Below are 22877 nucleotides of genomic sequence, written 5' to 3'. Positions count from 1 at the left end.
AAGGGAAAAGTTGGCAGCTGTGAACAGGATCCCAGGCCTCAAGAGGGGATGGATTAGGCCAGGGGTCAGCAACCGAAGGCCCATGGGCCAGAAGCGGCCCCGGAGGTCATCTGACTGGCCCCTGAGCCGCCCCCAAACCGAGCTGACCGCTCACGCCCTGAGCTAAACCGCAGCACAGGGACTCACTTCTACGGTGCCGGAAATCGCGTCTGCGCACGTGCCGGAAATCACACATTCACACACACACGTGATCCGGCCCAAGGAGGGATCTCCGCGGGACCAATCTGGCCCAGGCAAGATAAACCTTGCTGATCCCTGGAATACAGTGGTACCTCGGGATGCGAATGGGATCCGTTCCGGAGCCCTGTTCGCATCCTGAAGCGAACACAATCTGCGTATGCGTGGGTCGCTTTTCGCTGCTTCCGTGCATGCGCGAGATGTCATTTTGACCATCTGCCCATGCGCGCGTGGCGAAACCCAGAAGTGACGCGCTCCATTACTTCCGGGTCGCCGCGGAGCGCAACCCGAAAATACCGTATTTTTTGCACCATAACACTCACTTTTTTCCTCCTATAAAGTAAGGGGAAATGTCTGTGCGTGTTATGGAGGGAATGCCTATGGATGGCATGCCTACGGATTTTCCTCCTCTAAAAACTACGTGCGTGTTATGGTCGGGTGCGTGTTATAGAGCGAAAAATACGGTACTTAACTTGAAGCACATTTATCCCGAGGTATGACTGTAGTCGCTTCCTAGCACCCTCCATAAAACACACTAACCCCTCAATCTAGCTGCGATTCTTTGATTCAATAATAATAATAAAATTTTATTTATATCCCGCCCTCCCCAGCCAAAGCCGTGGTCTATAAGGCGCAGGAATGAATTCAAATATTTCTCCCCCCCCCCTATTCATCAGAACTAGAAACTTGCTTTATTTAAAAAAAACAACAAAAAAAACCGAGTGCGTGACTGACTATTCTTCCAAGGAAGAAAAAGCTTACGAAGGTTTGAAATTCTCAGTTTCCCCTCTGTCAAATATGACAGTTAGCAGTATCAACGAGGACTTATCTTTTTAACGTGCCATTCCTGTTACTTCTGACTGAAGAGAGAAATAAGATCAAAAACAATACCCACTGCATTTAAAAATATTTTAAGCGCTTGTATTTTTCCACAGCGTCACTCTTTTTTAAAAACAACAACAACCAATCCTTGCTTTCATCATCTTTCCCTGAATGCTTGCCGGCCATTTCGGCAGAAAAGTTGTATCCGTTCCTCATACGTACATCATGGAAAAATTGCCCCTATTCGCACAATTAAAAGGACTTTGTGATTAACACCTTCCAGCCCAAACTTACAGGTTTCAGTACATTTCGATTACTCATGAAAAGAGTCACGTATAGATGTCTAATTAAATGGTAGATACTGGGAGCGAACAGCGAGAGAGGCTGGAAGCCTCAATTGCTCTTACGTTCCGCCTCCTGAAAAATCCAGAAACCTTAAAATAAAATAAAGGATGTCACCAGCTTGCCAAGTTGCTATTTCTGTTCCCCTTTGAGCACAGATTTGCGGACTTTTTTTTTAAGGTTGTGTGGCTCAGAGCAGGGGGAAATTCGGTCCTCCCTTTCCCCATCTTTCTGGCTGCCTCTTCTGCGCAGCATTCACAGAGGAAGGGGGACCAGTTTTCCACTAGCTTTGGGCCACAAACGACTGCCTGCCCCTCTAAAACGAAGCCCTGGATTCAAATCCAGAACACTCAGAAGGCCTTGCTGCGACTCCAGCAGGCCTGGGTTCAATTCTGCTTGTAAACACAAGATTCAAATTCCCTTTCGCTGCGGGATCTCAAGCCCTGGCTCCCTTCCCACCAAACAACCACCCCACTCCGCTTTCAGAAAACCCCAAAGTCAAGGGATATCCTAGGTGCTGCCTACCCCACATATTTCCCCTCCCGGAATCGAAGCCCCCACCATGTTTCCCCGCGAGCGGTGGGGAGAGCTGAGCCTCCGAGCTTGCGCAGCCGAAGGAACCCGATCCTCTGCCATTTCCGGAGAGCCTGTGATCTCAGCAGCGCCGACTGCCTTGTGTTAACATCCTCCTCCCTGGCTTAGCAGTAGAGGAATGCAGAAAGGCAGGCGGACAGAGAGGGCGGAAGAGGAGAGAGAAATAAAAAGCCCTTCCTGGCTGCCAGAGAGGCCACAGCCTCCCAAAGTCACTGCCTGGCGGGTCCAGGCAGGGTAACCTTTGCTGCGCAACAGGCCGGGGCGCGAGGATCGCTGCGATCGGCCTGCGTCAGCCTGCGTGTGTCAGGATTCTGCAGTTGGGTGTTACAGATGGACGTAACCAAAGACGGGGACGAGATCCGCCACACCGACACCGTCGGGCCGAAAGGGGCTTCAGGTGTCTTGGGTGTCAACTGCAGAAGGGGGGGCTGCGCAGTTGCGCATTCCTCTGCAAAACGGCGGGTGTTATGTGCCCATAGGGAGAAAGTAAGACGCTGTTTGGGTATGTGGGTCAGGCCGAGAGGCCAAGAAGCGTCACTCGGTTGGATTCGGCCTGCGCGGGGAGCCCTCAGCAGCGCCAAAGGAAGCGGGGTTTCTACGCCTGGTGCACAGCGGGCATGATGCGATTCCAGAACGGGCAATGTGGTCGGGAGCGCGAGATGACAACGGCCAGGATGGAGTATGTCAGGCGCAGGCAGATATCTCGGAGGGTGCGCTTCTGGGGACTGGAGGAGAAGAGGAGAGTGAGAGGGTTGCATCCTGTGTCGATTTTGCAGGAAATCTGGAATATAACGGTGCTATGGTTTTCCCAGTAGTGATGTATGGAAGTGAGAGCTGGACCATAAAGAAGGCTGATCGCCGAAGAATTGATGCTTTTGAATTCTGGTGCTGGAGGAGACTCTTGAGAGTCCCATGGACTGCAAGAAGATCAAACCTCTCCATTCTGAAGGAAATCAGCCCTGAGTGCTCACTGGAAGGACAGATCCTGAAGCTGAGGCTCCAAGACTTTGGGCACCTCATGAGAAGAGAAGACTCCCTGGAAAAGACCCTGATGTTGGGAAAGATGGAGGGCCCAAGGAGAAGGGGACGACGGAGGACGAGATGGTGGGACAGTGTTCTCGAAGCTACCAGTATGAGTTTGACCAAACTGCGGGAGGCAGTGGAAGACAGGAGGGCCTGGCGTGCTCTGGTCCAGGAAGTCACGAAGAGTCGGACACGACTAACCGACTAAACAACAACAACAATGTGCATCGTCATAGCCGCACAAAAAGAAGGCCGTCAGAGTTTTTCTGCGCATCTTACAGCCACAGTCTGATGGGAGAGGTCTTAGATCTGAGTTCACTGCAGTGCAGAGGGCAAGGGTTCAGAAAAAGTGTTAGGGCACATGCGCTAAGTGGCGCAGTCGGGTACAATTCTGGCGAAGCGCCGAGTCAAATCGGGGGGGGTGTATGTGAAAAAACAAGTATGCATTTGCATGCATCAGAGGGGAAATTGCAAGGGGTGCAAGTCCGCTGTAGTTAAGGTGGAAGGGGGGTGTTGATGGACAGCCGCCTGTGCGTCAGGCAGAGTCCAGCCGATGCTGTTCTGGAGCTAATAAATAATTCTGACGGATTATTTTTCCCTTTCAAGCAAAGACAAGAAAATCGCTTCCAAAGCCAAAGGAAGTAGCCGAGCGCTCGCAAATCATTAACCGAAAAACAACACCAGGCGTCGTCATAGAAACACCAAACACTTCGGCTCTTTTTCCTCGGCAAAGGAAGTCGCTTGCGACCCTGACAGAGGCTTGGAGTCCTCATGGGCAACAGCCAACAGCTCTGAGGGGGGGCAGGAGAGGTCCTGCTGCATAGCTGCAAGATCTCGAACTCAGGTCCTGGAAAAAGGGATGAAAGGCTCCTGGGGATATTGACACAACTGCTTATTTGGGAGAAATAAAAGCAAATGTCAGCGCAGACTCATGACAACCGTAGCCAATGCGTACGTCAGAGAGCAAAGGCACGGAAGCGTGATCTGAGCTGTGATTGGCCAAGTCGTCCATGACGTCATGCTAGTTCCTTCGTCTCCTCCAACGCAACACGCCACCGCGGCCCCCGTTTTTTACAGGGACTAAAGAAAAACTGCCTAAGAAAACACACTCGGTGTTCTATGGATGTGCGCAGCGTTAAAAATAAAAACCACAGCAATAGGCCTGTTTGCACATTTCCACAGGCAATCCCCACAGCGAACCCAGTGCAAGGAATGTGCTAAAAATGAAAAACAACCCAGGGATTGCAAGATCTCTCTGCCACAAAAAGCCTTCCGAGGGCCCGCAAATGATGCTGTCGCGTACTGGAATGCCTTAAGGTGCTTGCAGCACCCAAAATCTTCACCCAGCGGCAATGCGCTAGCACAGCACATGGGGATGCAGAAACATGCATTCCATCATTGGGCGTGGGAATAAAGGGAAGGAGAGTGACCCAGAAATGTTCTGAAAGGCGACTGGGATTGAGCTACAACCTGCGGCCTTGTGCAACCAGATGGTGGTGGGGAGGGCATGGGCCTTGAAATAGCAAGGACCACACACCCCTCAAGCAAAATCATCGCCTCCCTCCAGACCAGGTTAAAGGTAAAGGGACCCCTGACCATTAGGTCCAGTCGCGGACGACTCTGGGGTTGCGGCGCTCATCTCGCTTTATTGGCCGAAGGAGCCGGCGTACAGCTTCCGGGTCATGTGGCCAGCATGACCAAGCCGCTTCTGGCGAACCAGAGCAGCGCACGGAAATGCCGTTTACATTCCTGCTAAAGCGGAACCTATTTATCTACTTGCACTTTGACGTGCTTTCGAACTGCTAGGTTGGCAGGAGCAGGGACCGAGCAGCGGGAGCTCACCCCGTCGCGGGGATTCAAACCACCGACCTTCTGATCCGCAAGTCCTAGGCTCTGTGGTTCAACCCACAGCGCCACCCATGCCACCAGACCAGGTCTCTCTCTCTCTCACACACACACACACACACCCCTGGCCAAAATACACAACTCAGTAATGCACTGAATTGCCCCTCTGAGCAATGAGTATGCACAATTAACAACTTTACCTACAAGTAACAAAGCATGTTGTTTTGTAAACAGAGGTTTATTTTAAAGTAAAAAAGCGACTTGTTTCGTTCTGTATTTTTGGGTGGCAGCCGATGCTTCTTAGAATACGCCTGCTGAAATTAAGGGACAATGCTAACTTGGGTTTAGTACTTTATATGGATCTACCCAGAGTAGGGACGCAGGTGGCGCTGTGGGTTAAACCACAGAGCCTAGGACTTGCTGATCAGAAGGTTGGCGTTTCGAATGCCCGCAACGGGAGCGCCTAGCAGTTCGAAAGCACGTCAAAGTGCAAGTAGATAAATAGGTACCGCTCTGGCGGGAAGGTAAACGGCGTTTTTGTGCGCTGCTTAGTCATGCTGGCCACATGACCCAGAAGCTGTACGCCGGCTCCCTCGGCCAGTAAAGCGAGATGACTGGACCTAATGGTGACTGGACCTAATGGTCAGGAGTCCCTTTACCTTTACTCAGAAAGACCCATTGTCTTTCTCCTCTTGTACTTTGAGAGCCACTAAAGCGGCGCGACAATATTTAAAGGTAAACACACAAACAGAAGCTCCAAAGCAATGTTGTTGTTGTTTTCCATTTCATTTCTCTACCCCTGTACAGTTTAACGAAACGATCTCAAAGCGGTTTGCAGCACGTTAAACATCAAATAAAACCATCTGGAATAAAGCAACTGCAAGCGTCAAGGAAAATATTCCAGATCTTTTCTAAGTGGCGTTTTGCTTTCCCCATATTCATTTACCTACTTAATTTCTAGAGCTTCCCCACAGCAGAAGGACTCTAGGAAGGCAGTGGGGTGTAGTGGTTAGAGCAGGGGTCAGCAGACTTTTTCAGCAGGGGGCTGGTCCACTGTCCCTCAGACCTTGTGGGGGGGGCCAGACTAAATTTTGAAAAAATAAATAAAAATGAACGAATTCCTATGCCCCACAAATAACCCAGAGATGCACTTTAAATAAAAGCACACATTCTACTCATGTAAAAACACCAGGCAGGCCCCACAAATAACCCAGAGATGCATTTTAAATAAAAGGACACATTCTACTCATGTAAAATCACGCTGATTCACGGACTGTCCGCTGGCTGGATTGAGAAGGCGATTGGGCCTTAGTTTGCCTTCCCAATGGGTTAGACTGCAGGCTTCCTCAACCTCGGCCCTCCAGATGTTTTTGGACTACAACACCCATCATCCCTAGCTAGCAGGACCAGTGGTCAGGGATGATGGGAATTGTAGTTTCCAAACATCTGGAGAGCTGAGGTTGAGGAAGCCTGGGTTAGAGTGTCGGATTGGGACCTGGGAGACGAGGGTTCAAATCCCCACTAAGTCATGAGGCTCCCTGGGCGACCTGGGACTCAGTCGCAGCCTCTTCGCCTACCTTTCAGGGTCGTTGCGGGGATTAACTGAGTGGGGGGGCACTCGACCTCTTTCCCCCTATTCTTCCTAATGTCTCAACAAATGAAATCGATTTGTTAAAAAAAAAAATGTTACATGGGGAAAAAAGTACGATTTACATACCTTTGTAAATCAAGAAAACCTTTAATAAAAATACATTTTTTTAAAAAAATTGAGCGGGGGGGGGGGACAGTAAATGAGCTCTTCTGCTCACCTGTTTGGACCAGCCAGAGGGGGATGTATGTCGCCAACTTAGCGCCCAGAGATCTCCACGGGGCCGTAATTGGACCCACGCCAGTCGCAGAACACGCCTGGCTGATCACTAACACTGGTTGTGGGGCACTGTCTCCCAAAACGTGGTCCATAGTCAGGGATGGGCCACAGTCTCCCCAAAACCTCCGCCCTACGGGAAAGCCAGCAAGCAGATTCGCCATTCTGAACCCCAAATCCTCCCAGCTCGACAAAAAAACACACAGATGACAAAAAAACACACAGATGTGTGTGTGTGATACCAAACCCCTTTAAAATAATTTTTTAAGAGTAACCAGGGTGTGCGTGTGGAAGAGCGGCACACCCCTGGGGGGGAACGATCTTGCACTGCAGGGGGCTGGGCTGGATGACCCCACCAGACCCCAAATTCCAACCCTGCAGCGATTCTGGGAATAGGTGCTCAAATTCAGAAGCACGTAGATCCAGGAGCATGGAGGACGGTTCAGGAGCGCCTTATCTGCATCAAATCCTCTTAATACCCAGATTTAAAGTTGTGCTCCATGTCCTATACCTAGGCCATGGGTAGGCAAACTAAGGCCCGGGGGCCGGATGAGGCCCAATCGCCTTCTCAATCTGGCCTGCGGACGGTCCGGGAATCGGTGTGTTTTTACACGAGTAGAATGTGTCCTTTTATTTCAAATGCATCTCTGGGTTATTTGTGGGGCCTGCCTGGTGTTTTTACAAGAGTAGAACGTGTCCTTTTATTTAAGATGCATCTCTGGGTTATTTGTGGGGCCTGCCTGGTGTTTCGACACGAGTAGAACATGTCCTTTTATTTAAAATGCATCTCTGGGTTATTTGTGGGGCCTGCCTGGCGTTTTTACATGAGTAGAATGTGTCGTTTTATTAAAAATGCATCTCTGGGTTATTTGTGGGGTGTAGGAATGTGTTCATTTCCTCCCCCAAAAAATATAGTCCGGCCCCCCACAAGGTCTGAGGGACGGTGGACCGGCCCCCGGCTGAAAAAGGTTGCTGACTCCTGTCCTAGGAGCCCGTCATGCAATGTTTCGGTTTTGAGCGAAGGCCTGGAAAACACACACACACACACACACACACACCCCGGCTGGGATGCTTTGCCTGGAAGAATGACCTTTTCGGAGAGAGAGGCAGAGCGTGTTTCTGCTAGCAAGCAAGCAAGCAAGGAAGGAAGGGGGAGGCCGGCCGGCCAGCCTCACGCAGCAGCGAGGCAGCATGAAACCGACGGCCAAGGAGAAAAACAACAAGAAGCCAGCCTAACAATGGAGATCAGAAGAAGGCTGGAAGCCCTCCAGGGAAAACATAGCCCAGTCCAGCCCCTGTGTCCCCTGGAAATGCCCTCCGCCAGGGCTGGCACCGGGACAAGATGGCTGCTGGCCGGCCACGCAGGGGCCCCTCCGTGTAGAATGGAAACCGCGGGCAAATCTTGTGGGACCCGGTCTATTCACCCGACAAAATATTCACACACACACTGGTAACATTCCCTGGTTTCCTATTTTGGGCTTAGTTGTTGTTTTGCTCCAAAATACTGGCGTTAAAACGGATAGTATGTGGAAATGAGAGAGCAATGCGGCCCTCCAATTCTTCCTATGTGGCCCACGAAACGCTCCCAGGCCACACCTCCTTTCTCCAGGCCACGCCCCTCACCAGGCCAGCTTGCTTGGCACCCCTCCTTTATACCCCGCCCATCTGGCTGAGTTTCCCCAGCCACTCTGGGCGGCTTCCAATCAAGTGTTAAAAACACTTTGAGGTTGAATCCTGACAAGACAGAAGAACTGTTTTGGGGGGGCAGGAGGCGGGCAGGTGTGGGGGACTCCCTGGTCCTGAATGGGGCAACTGTGCCCCTGAAGGACCAGGTGTGCAGCCTGGGAGCCATTCTGGACTCACAGCTGCCCATGGAGCCGCATGTCAGTTCTGTGTCCAGGGCAGCCGTCTACCGGCTCCATCTGGTCCACAGAATGAGACCCTCCCTGCCTGCAGACTGTCTGGCCAGAGTGCTGCATGCTCTGGTTATCTCCCGCTTGGACTACTGCAACACGCTCTACGTGGGGCTACCTTTGAAGGTGACCCGGAAACTACAACTAATCCAGAATGCGGCAGCCAGACTGGGGACTGGGAGCGGCTGCCGAGACCACATAACACCGGTCCTGAGAGATCTGCATTGGCTCCCCGTACGTTTCCGAGCACAATTCAAAGTGTTGGTGCTGACCTTGAAAGCCCTAAATGGCCTCAAAGGCCCAGTATCCCTGAAGGAGCGTCTCCACCCTCATCGTTCAGCCCGGACACTGAGGTCCAGCTCCAAGGGCATTCTGGCGGTTCCCTCATTGCAAGAAGTGAGGTTACAGGGAACCAGGCAGAGGGCCTTCTCGGTGGTGGCGCCCGCCCTGTGGAACGCCCTCCCTTCAGATGTGAAGGAAATAAGCAGCTATCTTCTCTTTAAAAGACATCTGAAGGCAGCCCTGTTTAGGGAAGTTTTTAATATTTAATGCTGTATTGTTTTTAACACTTGATTGGAAGCCGCCCAGAGTGGCTGGGGAAACTCGGCCAGATGGGTGGGGTAGAAATAAAATATTCTTATTACTATTATTATTATTATTATTATTATTATTATTATTATTATTATTATTATTACTATCCTTTCCCCAGTGTAGCGGCTAAGTGACCGACTGAGCTACGATCAGCAGGTCCTGGGTTCAAATCTCGCCACTTCCATGAACTCAGAGAGGGCGTTAGGCCAACCCTTCTCTCTCGGTCCTCAGTCCTCCCACCTGCAAAATGGGGGCGGGCGGGGAAAAGCGAGAATAGTGATTTACCTCACATGCACATCCGTCTGGTTCAGCAACATTTTCGTGAGAATTATAGCACGGTTCTTTATTTTTAAAGCATACCTTTTCCTGCTTTAAAAGGATTGGGGGTTTTTAATGTTAAAAGGTCCAAAACGCATTGAACCCAAAGGGCTGAAAAAAGGGGCTGGGTCATGTTTGTTTATTTTCTGTCCTGGGATAGCTCAGTCAGTTGAGCATGAGACTCTTAATCTCAGGATTGTGAGTTCGAGTCCCACGTTGGGCCAAACTGTCCTGCACTGCAGCGGGTTGGTCTAGATGACCCTCAGGGGGTCCCTTCCAACTCTGGAAATCTGCGATTCACTGCCTCTAGATCCCACCTCTCCTTCAAAGAGCTCAAGCTGGCACGGACAGCTCTTCGCCGTGACATCCTCGCCACGACCCTGAGAGGCAGGCTGGCCTGAGCGCGAGGGACGGGCCCAAGGTCACCCAGCCGGCTTCACGGCCGAGCTGCCTGGCTTTGGCAAACCTTTCCTCGCCGCTTGGCCTGCGCCAGCCCTGCAGTCCTCCGGGGAGTGGGCCGCACTCAGGCCAGGAGCAGGGCTGCAGGGGCCACACGCTTCCCCCAGAAAAAAATTATCAACAACATGCATCTTAAAAACAGGTCCCTTCGACCGAAGGAAAGCAAGCGGCTGTTTTCTACCCTTTGCCGACAAGAAGCTAACCTGAAGTGCTTTTTTAAAAATGGGGGGGGTAGATTTGCACGCAGTCTTCCCCCGTTGCATCGCAGACCCTTCAAAAGCTCACAGACAAACACAGAAGCTGGGCACTGCACCGAGGGACGGTGCCGTTTTCATGTTGAGTTTCCTCGCCGCCCGACATGCTTTGATCACGGAGAACCCCACACAGTATCTGAAGACCCCCCCAGGCGTTTCTCACAACGGCATTCCAGGCACCCAGAATCACACTGTGCATCGGCGGAGAGAAATGCACACTGTCGTTCCGTTCGTAAGCATGTGCGCACTAGAGAGCTCTGCGCACCCACAAAACAAAACAAGCCTCCCGGCTATGCGCTCAATTCGGACATCCGCTCACAGCCACGTTCTCCCATGCGCACGCAGGGCTGCTGTTACGGGATGAAGAGGGAACACGCATCCTCATACGTGTCACCTCATGCGCCCGTGCGTTTGACGGCCCCTCGCTCTGCACCTGCGCGGAGCCCCGGGTGCGAAAGAGACAGCCAGGTCGTGAGAGGGGAAAGCGTTAAGTGAGGGGTGCAGGCACGGGCATCGAATAGGGGCAGAGAAGAACGTTAAGGGTTTGCGGCAGGAGAGGGGAACGCGGGTGAGGACGATGGCTACAAACAGTGCAGTGCACTGGTTAGAGCAGGCTTCCTAAGCCTCGGCCCTCCAGATGTTTTGAGACTACGATTCCCATCATCCCTGACCACTGGTCCTGCTAGCGAGGGATCATGGGTGTTGTAGGCCAAAAACATCTGGAGGGCCGAGGTTGAGGAAGTCTGGGTTATAGAGTGTCGGGCTAAGAGGTCCGGGTTCAAATCCTTTTTCCCCTGCCACCCACAGCCACGAAGCAACCTTGGGGCCAACCGCAGCCTCTCTCAGCCTACCCTACCTTGTTGTGAAAATAAACTGGGGATGTGAAGGACCATGTGTTCGAGCTCCTTGGAAGGCAAGGCGGGGTGGAAAAAAGGAATAAACAAGAGAAATAAACGTGTGAGAATGAGGGCAGGGGGGTGTGTCGAGAGGGTGTGTTCGGTAGCAGAGAGAAGATTTGAGAGAGGAAGAATTTTGTGTGTTTGTGTGTAAGCTTACGTGCAAGATGTGGCCGTGTGTGTGTGTGTGTGGAAATGACATTGCAACGATGGCCTAAGGGATATGGGGTTATTAAAGCCAGTTTGAGAGGGGGGAAATCCCCAGCCTCAGGGTTTCGTAACGGCGCCGCTAAAAGGAATCTGGATGTGACCCTGATCTTCCCTCCCACTTTACTTCTTGCTGAAAGCTGAAATCGGCCACCAAAAATGTGAAGTATTTTCCGCAACCCCGGCTGAGGAGGGCATGACAGCATACGGAAGTGTGCCGGTCCTGTGTTTTCGGCTGAGGAGGAACAAACGGCAGGCCGGCAGCCTTGCCCTAAGCCGGTTGCAAACAGCAGGGCCCTCACACAAGGCAGTGCGGTATAGTGGTTAGAGACGGCAGGGTTCAACGCTCTACTCAGTCACAAGGCTCGCTGCTGGGTGACCTTGGGACAGTTCCCGGCTCTCGGGCTAGCCTACCTCACAGGGCTGTTGTGAGGAAAAAAGGGAGGGGACGGCGTATGCCACCTTGGAGGAAAGATGGGATACAAATCAATTAATAACGTGACTGTAGGATGACGATGTTAGCTAGGTTTGGCGTGACACCCAGTGTGGATTTTCTGCCTCAGGCCTAGAAAAATGTCCTGTGTGGCTCGGAGGTTTCTGTTTAGGATTTGGCACTTATTTATGTCCCCGTCGCAGGAGTGGGATAGATTTAAGACACCGAGAGAAATTTGATATAGGGAGAAAGGGATATAGGGAAAACAGGTCTGAGGCACGTACAAGGAAGGCAGGCGAAGCGAGAGGGGATAACAGGAAACAGAAAGGGTCTGTTGGTGCGCACAAGGCTCCGACAGGCGTGTGGCGAGGTTGTCGTGAGGGACGGCAGTGGATAGCGACACGCACATCCAAGACACGCAAGATGTCTTTTGGAGGCAAATAAACAGGAGATTACGAAGGAAGGAGTCCATGCCGTTAACAGAAAATGGTTTTTTCCATCGAGTGGTAGGCTCGGAAGGGACACCCCTGAGGGTCTTCGAGCGCAACCTTCTGCAATGCAGGGGTCGCAGGGATCTAAGGCAGGCTCTGCCAACCTGGTGCCCTCTGGGTTTCTGAGGGCAGCGATGGGGCTGGTGGGAGCCGTCGTCCAAAATATCCGGGAGGCACCAGACTGGCAAAAGCAGGTTTGAGAAACTGCACATGGGCATGTACGTGAGGCGGGGTGCTCAGGGTCTGAAAAGCAGGGATCAGGGCCACCGTGGGCGATCGGCGGGAGGCAAACTTCTGAGGTGCGCCAAGCCTGCGCTGTTTTGGGCATGGGATGAGCGCCGCTGGGTCAGGAAAACAACCAGAGCTTCAGCCACATTAACCCTCAGCGTTCCCTCGCGGAAGAGAGAACCAAGAAGACCAGGCGAAGAGATGAAGGCTAAGCAGGATCCCTTCTCCTAATGAGGTCACCCTCACAGCCTCTTCCCCCCCCTTCATGTTGGGGTGGGGGGTGCTGTTTGAGGCTGCCCATCCCCAAACACAGATCCTCTTCAAAACTCGCCCTTTCCCAATATTTTTGTATTTCTGCTGCCATGGAAAACATGCCAGCGGAGATCCCTTTTCTAACCCCAAATATCCAGGTCGCCCCGAACACTTCCAAAAAAGGATCCCCCGCTGAGATCCACCGCCTCTCTGTTAACCCATGAGAAGCACAGGAGCGCGCGAGCCTCGCGCGATCCCAGGGCCCAAAGAGAATCGCCCAAAGCCGCCGGAGGCTCCGCGCGCTAGGATCCCAGATTCAGCGTATAGGATGGCTGCAGAAAAGCCGCGGAATCCTCATATATATATATATCTCAGGGTTGCTTCCAGAATTAAAATTAAGGAAGCCAGATCATCCACCACCACAGGCCCGACCTTTCGGCTCAGGGGTCCCAAAAATATCCCGGATCGCCCAGGGGTCATTTCCGGAATAGGTGTTTGGGGAGGGGGTCTCTTCAAGGTCTCCCGTCCACTCCCCCCGCCCCCCTCCAAAAGAGAGAGATCGAAACATGCAATGCGTGGCGAGGATGCTAAATGCGCAGATTCGCCTCCTCTTTCGCTGCGCCCCTCCCCTCCCCAAAAAAATAACACCCAGCCAAGCAGGCTCTCCGCACCCCCTTCCTAAACCCCCGGGCCGACCTCTTTCCGAGCGCCTGGAGAGTTCTAGAACCCCCGCCCTGGGAGGGGAAAACTTTCCCTTTCTTGGGTGGCTGGGTGTGTGTGTGTTTTTGGGGGGGTCCCTCGGTTCTTTCCCGGGACTAGCGCGGACCCCCTCCCTCTCCTTCCCAGCTCCGGAGATCCGGATGCCCAATTACGCAGCTGGCTGGAGCGCGGCGCGCCCCGGCGGCGATCTTGGGCGCGCGTCGCGGGAAGAAAAGTGGCGTCGCCGCGCGCCCCGTTTGGACACCCCCTCCCCAAACACCGCGGGGCCCCGGGAGGATCCCCGACCGATCCCAACCCCACCCCGGCTGGCGATCCCGGGGACTAGGCCGCCTTGGGAAAGGGCGCTCGGTTGGGGCCCTCTCCAAGCGCCCGCGGGCAGCCTCGCCCTTGTTTTGCGCGCCCCGAGGGGAGCGCACGGGACCGGGGCGCCTCGGGTGGGAGGCTCCCCCCGTCGGGTCGGCGAGCCCCCTACCTGCGTGTCTGCTGCTGCAGCGGCGCGGCGAGGCAGCCCAAGATGGAGTCTTCTCGCCCCGCCATTCATGCTCGCAGCCTGCTTGGCACGGGACGCCGCTCCCCTCGCTCGCCGCCGCCGCCGCTCCGCGCTCTCCTCTGGCTCCGGCGCTCCGCTCAACCCGCCGCCGCCGCCGCCGCTGCCTCCCCCTCTGACATCATCGCAGAGGCTCAGCCGATTCGGAGCGGCGCCGTCACGGCAGCCGCACGCAACTTCGCCCTCGGTGCGGGCCAGCCCTCCGGCCCCCGGGACGCCCCCCAGGAGAAGCCAGTGAGCGAGAGCGCACGTCGGGAGCGCTTGCCTACATCCCGGGGCTGGGGAGGTTGCGGTGCGGGGTGGAAGAAGAGAAGACACGCGCTTTCGAATCACGCGTAACGCGGGTTTTCTCCTCTCCCCCCCCCCGCCCGCGTTCGTCCCTGCAAAGGGAGGCGCCTCTGATCATGTGCAGAGCGCCTTTTCTCCCTCGCGCGCAATAGCAGCGAGGATAGAGGGGAGAGCAGGGCGGAGATACTGAGAAACTGGGCTTGCTCGGAAGCAAGTAGGGTTTCTGGAAGGGGTCACCGATCATGTGCAGAGTGCCTTTTCGCGTAACCACAACGCATAAACCTCTCCCGGGGATGCCAACACAAGAAGAGGGAGAGGGGGCAAAAATGCTGTGAATTGGGGCTTGCTCGGAAGCAAGTAGGGCTTTCTGGGAGGTGCCACTGAGCATGTACAGAGTTCCTTTCCGCCTTCACGCGTCAGGACGACACAAACTCTCTGGCGTGTGCGGATAAAAAGGAAAAGAAACGGGGGTGAGTGTAAAATTGGGCTTTCTCGGAAGTAAGTCGGATTTCTGGAAGGTGCAACCCCTTCTCTAGGGCAGCCCTCTGCAAATAAGGCCCCTTAAGGTTGTAGCCAAGGCCAGTTCTACTCAGATGGGCACACTGAAATTAATAGGGGCAATGGGTCTGCCCCAAGGAAAACTCAGCCAGCTGCACAACCTTCAATGGGGCTTCTCCCCAGGTATAAAACTGCAGCCTCACAGTGCAAATGTCTGACAAGGGAAATCCAGAGGTCAAAGTCTATTATTATTAATTGCATTTATATATCCCACATTTTTTCATACAAGCAGCTCAAGGTGTTGGACAAGTTTCTCTCCATCTCATTTAATAACCCCACAACAACAGTAGGTTGGACAGACTGAGAGACACTGATGCCGTGACCCACAAGTGATTTGAACCCTAGTCTCCTAGGTCCCGGTCTGACAACCTAACCAACTATACCACAATGATCTCCCCTCAAGCATGGATGTATTCTTATCCTTGTTTTATTCTTATCCCAGCTGTACATGAGCTGTGATTGAGCGGGCGAGACCAGGCGTGGGTCAGAAAGGCAGTTTCTGCATGTGGTGTAGAGGGAAGTGGGGCAGGTGGGGCTCGCCCGCTTGGGAAGGGAGCCCACCTCAGAAGGAAAACTCTGATCCTCAACATCCTCTGCCTTGCGGATATCTTCGGGAAAAGAAAAGTCTCAGGACTAAGCCCTACACAGATCTGGAGCGGAGTCCATAAAATGGTTGGATGAGGCCTTGTACGTCGCCTTCCGGCAACCGCTGCAGCCAAGCTGGTGTCAAACATCTTGCTCTGCTTTGGACCACATCAGGGGGGTCTTGTCGTCTGGGTAGCCTAGGACCTCCACACACACTGCCCAGGCTTGTGCCCAAGAGCTCACTTCAGTTCTGCTAATGCAGCGGTTTGGCCTTACCCCTGAAGGCACACTCCATTGTTTTCTGGAGACAGACAGATGCCAACAACAGAGGGGAGAATAATAATAATAATAATAATAATAATAATAATAATAATAATAATTTTTATTTATACTCTGCCCTCCCCAGTCAAGACCGGGCTCAGGGCGGCTAACAGCAGGTATCAAAACAATTGATTAATTGACAATTTCAATTAACAATTGAAAAGGCGCTCTGCATATGTTTTAAGGCACTCTAGTCCTCATTTGGAAGGGACACGGATGGCACTGTGGGTTAAGCCACAGAGCCTAGGACTTGCCGATCAGAAGGTCAGAGGTTCGAATCCCTGCGACGGGGTGAGCTCCCGTTGCTCGGTCCCTGCTCCTGCCAACCTAGCAGTTCAAAAGCAAGTGCAAGTAGATAAATAGGTACCACTCCGGCGGGAAGGTAAACGGCATTTCTGTGCGCTGCTCTGGTTCGGCCACATGACCCGGAAGCTGTACGCCGGCTCCCTCGGCCAGTAAAGCGAGATGAGCACCACAACCCCAGAGTCGGCCACGACTGGACCTAATGGTCAGGGGTCCCTTTACCTTTACCTAGTCCTCATTTGAATATTCCAGGCCTTAGTAGCACAGATTCCAGAGGCCTACAAACGAGCGAATAAACTCAGGACTGTTAACTGCTCCGATCTGAGGTGGTTTCTTGCTAGAGAGCTTCTCCAACAGCTTCCCCCAGCCTAGGGCTCTGCAGATATTTTGGCACACAGCACAGCCTTATATTCCAAAAACACCTGGAGAGCATTGGGTTGCAGAGCCCTGGAGGGGAGGAAAAAACCATTCCCGCCCCCATCATCCCATATAACTTCCTTTGGGGTAGACCTGTTCATCCCTTGTAGGTGCCTCGGAAGTGTCTTCCAGCCTGGGGGAAGAGGCCCTGAGGGCGTGATGTCATAGTGGCGCATGCAGGCGGGATGACATCACAATTTCTGCCAGGCAAGGGAGCCAGGCTAGGCGATTGAGGCAGCGTTGTGTTTGTACGGTGGCTGTGAAGGTAGGTGGGGGCTGGGAAAATTGGGGAGGGCTGCTTCTATGAGCCCTGCACTTTCTTCTTCTCCATCCCCTGCTCCCCGAGTCCCGGGGGGAAAGAGGACTTCAGAAATGGTGATTCTCTCCCCCCACCCCACCCCACTTTGTGGCACTGGATTCCCACCCTTCTAGAACCCAGGCATAGAACACAGACGCCCTGACAACAGATACCGCAGGAAGGGAAGTAGGATCAGATCGGTGTGGGAGAGAAAGGGGGTGGCTTATAGTCACACACCCCCACTCCTGACTCCAGGAAACATGGACGAAGAGTTCCGATTCTTTGGTTTACCTGCATTGAATGTAGAAATCCCCGGGTTCAGACTAGGACGGCACGTCAAGGTAGGGCTGGGGGTGAAATCCGTCTGAAATCAGGGACAACACTGAGCTGGATGGACCATTGTGGTCCAATTTGGGCAGCTTTCTACAAGAGAAATTCCCTGCCCTGTGCAAGATCACAGGGTGCCCTTGGCTCACTGCTCCCCAAACCCACCCACCCCAGGAATATTAGACAGGTGGTTGAGCTCCAGAAAGGAAAGGTAGACTTCAAAGAGAATCGCCTGGGTATGTGGCGTAATGGTTAGAGTGTCGGGCTGTGGCTTGGGAGACCAGGGTTCAAACCATGGCTGTCAAGTGTCCCTTATTTGGCGGGACAGTCCCCTATCCCAGCGCCATGTCCCGCTGCTGTCCCTTATTGATGAGGCTTCGTTTGGCTGCTGCCTGGGCTTTCTGCCTTTGGCTCGGAGGGGCTCAGAAGTTGAACATACCTGTGCCTGGAAAATCCCTTATTTTGGCTGCCGATCCCTTATTTTCGAGGCTGCCGATCCCTTATTTTCAAATCTGTAAGTTGACAGCTATGGCTCGAACCCCTCTTGGCTGTGAAGCTCAGTGGGTGACCGCGGGGCCTGCCTCCCGTCTCTCAGTCTAACGTATGTCACAATGTGGCACGGGGTTCGGCTAAATGACTCGTGGGGTCCCTTCCAACTCTACAATTCTAGGAATCTGAAATTGCTGTTGTGATAAAGTGGGGGTGCGAACGATGCACCCCTCCTTGAGATAAGGTGCTATGTAAATGGAATGAATAAAGAAAACTGTATTAAGAACAAAAGCAGATTCTAAGGGGGAACTAGGAAAGAGGGCAGGACGCAGGTGGCGCTGTGAGTTAAACCACAGAGCCTAGGGCTTGCGGATCAGAAGGTCAGCGGTTCGAATCCCCGCGACGGGGTGAGCTCCCGTTGCTCAGTCCCTGCTCCTGCCAACCTAGCAGTTCAAAAGCACGTCATAGTGCTAGTAGATAAATAGGTACCACTCCGGCAGGAAGGTAAACGGTGTTTCCGTGCGCTGCTCTGGTTCGCCAGAAGCAACTTAGTCCTGCTGGCCACATGACCCGGAAGCTGTATGCCGGCTCCCTCGGCCAGAAAAGCGAGATGAGCGCCGCAACCCCTGAGTCGGTCACGACTGGACCTAATGGTCAGGGGTCCCTTTACCTTTAGGAAGAGGGCAGATAGACAATGGGGGGGGTCATGGATGGAAAGCAAATGAGAAAGCTGGTCCAATGGTCCAGTCCTAGCCCAGGCAAGCATTGGGGAACTGGCTGCAGAATCCACCACCTATCCCGAAAACCCTGGCAGGGTGCACTTAAACTGTGGAACTCCCTGCCACAGGAGCTTTGATGGCCACCCATCAGAAGAGGAATGGGCAAGTTCCTGGAGGAGCAAGGCTATTTTGGGGAGCTACTAGCAACAGTGCCTGTGCTCTGTCTCCACAACTGAAGGCAGCCGTGCTTCTGAATGCCAGCTGCTGGAAAACGCAGGGGGGCAGAGCACTCCTGCGTTCGAATCCTGATTGCGGGTTTCCCACAGCATAGCCACTGTGGGAACAGGATGCGGGACTGAATGGGTCATCGGCTTGACCCAGAAGGCCGTTCTTATGCTCTTAACATTTGAAAACGGTCCTCTCAACTCTCCTTAAAGGTAAAGGGACCCCTGACCATTAGGTCCAGTCGTGGCCGACTCAGGGGTTGCGGCGCTCATCTCGCTTTACTGGCCGAGGGAGCCGGCGTACAGCTTCCGGGTCATGTGGCCAGCAGGACTAAGCCACTTCTGGCGAACCAGAGCAGCGCACGGAAACGCCGTTTACCTTCCCGCCGGAGTGGTACCTATTTATCTACTTGCACTTTGACGTGCTTTCGAACTGCTAGGTTGGCAGGAGCTGGGACCAAGCGATGGGAGCTCGCCCAACTCTCCTTACTACTACATAAAAAAAATTAATTTCACATTCGGTTCCAGTGGCATAGCGTGGGTTGCCTGGGCCCGGGGCAAGGCAAGGATCCTCAGCACTGCCTGCCAATAGGCTGCAACCAAGGGGCAATAGCTCCGTGACCTACACAAGTGGCAGCCGCAGGACCTGTGAGCATTGGGCACAGCTGGGAACAGAACGAGGGATTGTTTGGGAGCGGGTATCTATCAAAAGCCCATGCAGAGGGCACCCCCGCATCCGATTGTTGCCCAAATCCACTCCTGGTTCTGCCCGCACAAACATTGGGAGATTTTCTGTCTGAGAGGGAGGGCATGCTATTTTTTAGTTATTATTACTATTTTCTCTTTTTTCCTTTGGAAATTTTGTGCCCCTAAGATCTTTGCACCCAGGGCAACCATCCCCACTGCTACGCCACTGCTTGGTTAACTAAGACTCCATTTCTGAGACTCACTGCCCATCTGAGTAGACAAGCAGGCAGGTTTGGATATTCATCAGACTACAAGTTGGGGGATCTGGCTTAAAACCCTAAATTGATGCTTGGGGAGTAAGTTATCACTTAAAACTGCCCCAGTCTCTCCTTAAAGGTAAAGGGACCCCTGACCACTAGGTCCAGTCGTGGCTGACTCTGGGGTTGCGGTGCTCATCTCGCTTTATTGGCCGAGAGAGCCGGCGTACAGCTTCCGGGTCATGTGGCCAGGAGGACTAAACCGCTTCTGGCAAACCAGAGCAGCGCACGGAAACGCCGTTTACCTTCCCGCCGGAGCGGTACCTATTGATCTACTTGTGGTTTGACGTTCTTTCGAACTGCTAGGTTGGCAGGAGCAGGGACCGAGCAACGGGAGCTCACCCCGTCGCAGGGATTCGAACCACCGACCTTCTGATCCGCAAGCTCTAGGCTCTGCGGTTTAACCCACAGCACCACCCGCGTCCCTTAATTACTTGCAACTTATTTCTGGCTTCACAACACTCCCCCAAGGCGGGCTTGTTTAGAAACCAGGCAGGTGGCAGCAGAGGTATGCCACTCGGACAGAGATGCCTGGCTTCACTTGCAAACTCCCTTTGTTTTCCCCACCCTCTCCTGCAGGTACCCGCTGGCTCCCAGCAATCCCTTGGCACTCCTGCCCATGGCATCTCGCCCGGGGCCCCCCGACCGAGCGGCCTGGACCGTGGCCGACCTGCTGCGGTTCTCTCCCCCGCCCTGCTCCCCGCCGCCCCCGCCACGACGCCCGCCTTGGAACCGCTACCGCCTGTCGGAAAGCATGAAGGGCCTGCTGGTGGCACTGCTGGGGGGCGGCGTCCCGGCCGGCTTCGTAGCGCCGTTCACCCGAATGGCCAACGAGGCCTCCGGCATCCCTTCGCTGGAGATCCTGCTCTTCCGCTGCATCCTGCACCTCCTCTTTGCGTGCTACCTGCGTTGCCAGAAGGCTCCTTGCTTCGGGCCGCGGGACGCCCGCCAGCGGACGGTCCTGCACGCCTCCATCAACGTCATCTCAATCGGCTGCGCCTACAGCTCCTTCATGGTGGTGCCCAGCGGGAACGCCGCCACCGTCCGCAAGGGCTCGTCGACCATCTGCTCCGTCCTGCTGGCGCTGTGCATCGAGAACGGCAGCCTGACGGGCTACGACTGGTTCGGGTTGGTGGGCAGCACCCTGGGCCTGATCATCATGGTGGTGCCCGACCTCCTGGACCTCGACAAGAGCACGCAGCTGTACGACACCTTCGGCTATGCCCTGGCCTGCCTCGGAGGGATGGCGCTGGCGCTGGGGCTGGTCATCTTCCGGGCCCTGGACTTCCCGGCCAAGCTGGTGACAGTGGCCTTCCTCTTCGGCGTGGTGGGAAGCCTGGTCTGCTCGCCGGCCATGTTCCTCCTCCAGCAACCCGTCATGCCCCTGGACCCCCTGACCTGGACTTGCGTGGCGGCCATCAGCTTTCTGGCGTTGGTCTCCTTCCTGTGTGCCAGCTACGCCGTCACCAAGGCGCACCCGGCCCTGGTGTGCGCCGTGCTGCACTCCGAGGTGGTGGTGACGCTGGCGGTCCAGTACTACGTCCTGCGCGAAGCCGTCACGCCCTTTGACATCATGGGGGCGGGGGTCATTCTCGGAAGCATAGTCATCATCACGGCCCAGAATATCAGCTGTGACGCGGCTGAAGAGGACGAGGACGCCAGCGTCCAACTGAAGGACAGCACATAGCCGCGGCGAGGCACAAGGTTCGAGCAGACTCCAGGAGGACGGACCGGAAGCAGGGACCTTCCAAAGGACCGACCAGTGAGGGCGTCGCAGCTTTAAAATCCGCCTGCCCGCCCCCGACGGACAAGATGGCGGTGAGGCTTTGGACGAGGTAGCCGTCCGTTGCCTTTTGGACACCTGGGTGGAAAACAGCCCCCAAACCCAATTACCTTTTCTAAGGAAAGGCCAGCAGACTTGGCTGGGACAGCTATTGGGTTCGCCTGCTTCTCAGAAAGCGGGTTCAGGCAAATGCCTAAGCCTGTGGTTTTGGTTTGATTTTTTATTGAGTATTACGATTTTTTATCGTCACAATATCAATCACATCCAAAGGGGGGGAAATACATTTCCCATGTTTCCCCCTCCCGTCACGACTTCCCTAAACTTTGTGGGTTTTTTTTACATATTAACTTCTCTTGTTTGCTTCTAACTTGCTTATAAGGTTTTTACAATAATAATTATTGTTCTCTTATCATTTTAGCATCATCATCATATTTTCCGTATTTATTCTGTTAATTGTGTTTGGTCAAAACTTGCTAGTGAGTCCATTTCTTTAGATTGTTTCTGTAGGGGTGTCGCAAATGGTTCCCAGTCTTTCTTGAAGTCTGTTGTCCTTGTCTTGAAACCTTTTCGTTAGCTTTGCCATTTCAGGGTATTCCATCATTTTTACTTGCCATTCTTCTTTCGTAGGTACCGTATTTTTTGCTCTATAAGACGCACCAGACCACAAGATGCACCTAGTTTTTGGAGGAGGAAAACAAGAAAAAAAATAATTCTGAATCTCAGAAGCCAGAACAGCAAGAGGGATCGCTGCGCAGCGAAAGCAGCAATCCCTCTTGCTGTTCTGGCTTCTGGGATAGCTGCGCAGCCTGCATTCGCTCCATAAGACGCACACACATTTCCCCTTACTTTTTAGGAGGGAAAAAGTGAGTCTTATAGAGCAAAAAATACAGTATTTCTTAACCTGAAATGCCTAGTAAAAAAAGCTTCTGGCCTTTTAACAAAAGGTATCTTAAACATTCTTTTCATTCCATTAGAAATCATTTCCCCATAACTTTTAATTATTTTGCAATTCCACCACATATGGAAAAACGTGCCTTCTTTTTCTTTACGCTTCCAACACTTATTAGAGCCTGTTCTAAACATTTTTGCCATTTTTACAGGTGTAATATACCATCTGTACATCGTTTTCATATAATTCGCTTTACAGTATACAGCCAGTACATTTTAAATTCACTTCCAATAATTTCCCCCAGTCTTCCATTTATATGTTGTGTCCTATATGTTGTGCCCACTTACCGTAATCATTAATAACAACAACAACAACAAATTTTATTTATACCCCGCCCTCCCCAGCCAAGACCGGGCTCAGCGCGGCTAAGAACAATAATAAAAACAAGTTGCCTGAAATACAACTTAAAAACAAGATTAAAATACATTAAAATGCAGCCTCATCACAGGAGAAAGGAAAAAAAGAAAGAGGGGGAGGGAATCAAACTGATTCCAAGCCAAAGGCCAGATGGAACAACTCTGTCTTACAGGCCCTGCGGAAAGAAATCAGATCCTGCAGGGCCCTGGTCTCATGAGA

At 53.1% G+C, this 22877-nt stretch overlaps 2 protein-coding genes across 4 annotated transcripts in view; one reads left to right on the top strand and one right to left on the bottom strand.

Moving 5' to 3' along the window:
* ZBTB4 (zinc finger and BTB domain containing 4) overlaps nt 1-14367 on the bottom strand; it is a 29842-nt gene extending 15475 nt beyond the window's left edge. The window contains exon 1 of one of the 3 annotated variants that reach the window (XM_053362072.1): nt 13962-14367. The gene's annotated coding sequence lies outside the window, so the exon portion shown is untranslated. Of the gene's footprint in view, nt 1-1926; nt 2080-13961 lie in introns of those variants that run through there. The other 2 variants (XM_053362073.1, XM_053362074.1) reach the window with 2 other exon arrangements.
* Nucleotides 14368-16829: 2462 nt separating this feature from the next.
* On the top strand, nt 16830-21892 carry SLC35G6 (solute carrier family 35 member G6). Its single transcript, XM_053362080.1, has 2 exons — nt 16830-17147; nt 20149-21892. Exon 2 carries the CDS (start codon nt 20189-20191, stop codon nt 21254-21256), a length of 1068 nt encoding a protein of 355 aa, XP_053218055.1. The 5' UTR covers nt 16830-17147; nt 20149-20188; the 3' UTR covers nt 21257-21892.
* The last annotated feature ends 985 nt before the right edge of the window (nt 21893-22877 follow it).

Source organism: Podarcis raffonei, chromosome 13, assembly GCF_027172205.1.
Source record: "Podarcis raffonei isolate rPodRaf1 chromosome 13, rPodRaf1.pri, whole genome shotgun sequence".
In the NCBI taxonomy this organism is placed as follows: Eukaryota; Metazoa; Chordata; class Lepidosauria; order Squamata; family Lacertidae; genus Podarcis; species Podarcis raffonei.
This window is presented reverse-complemented; position numbering and strand designations above follow the sequence as displayed.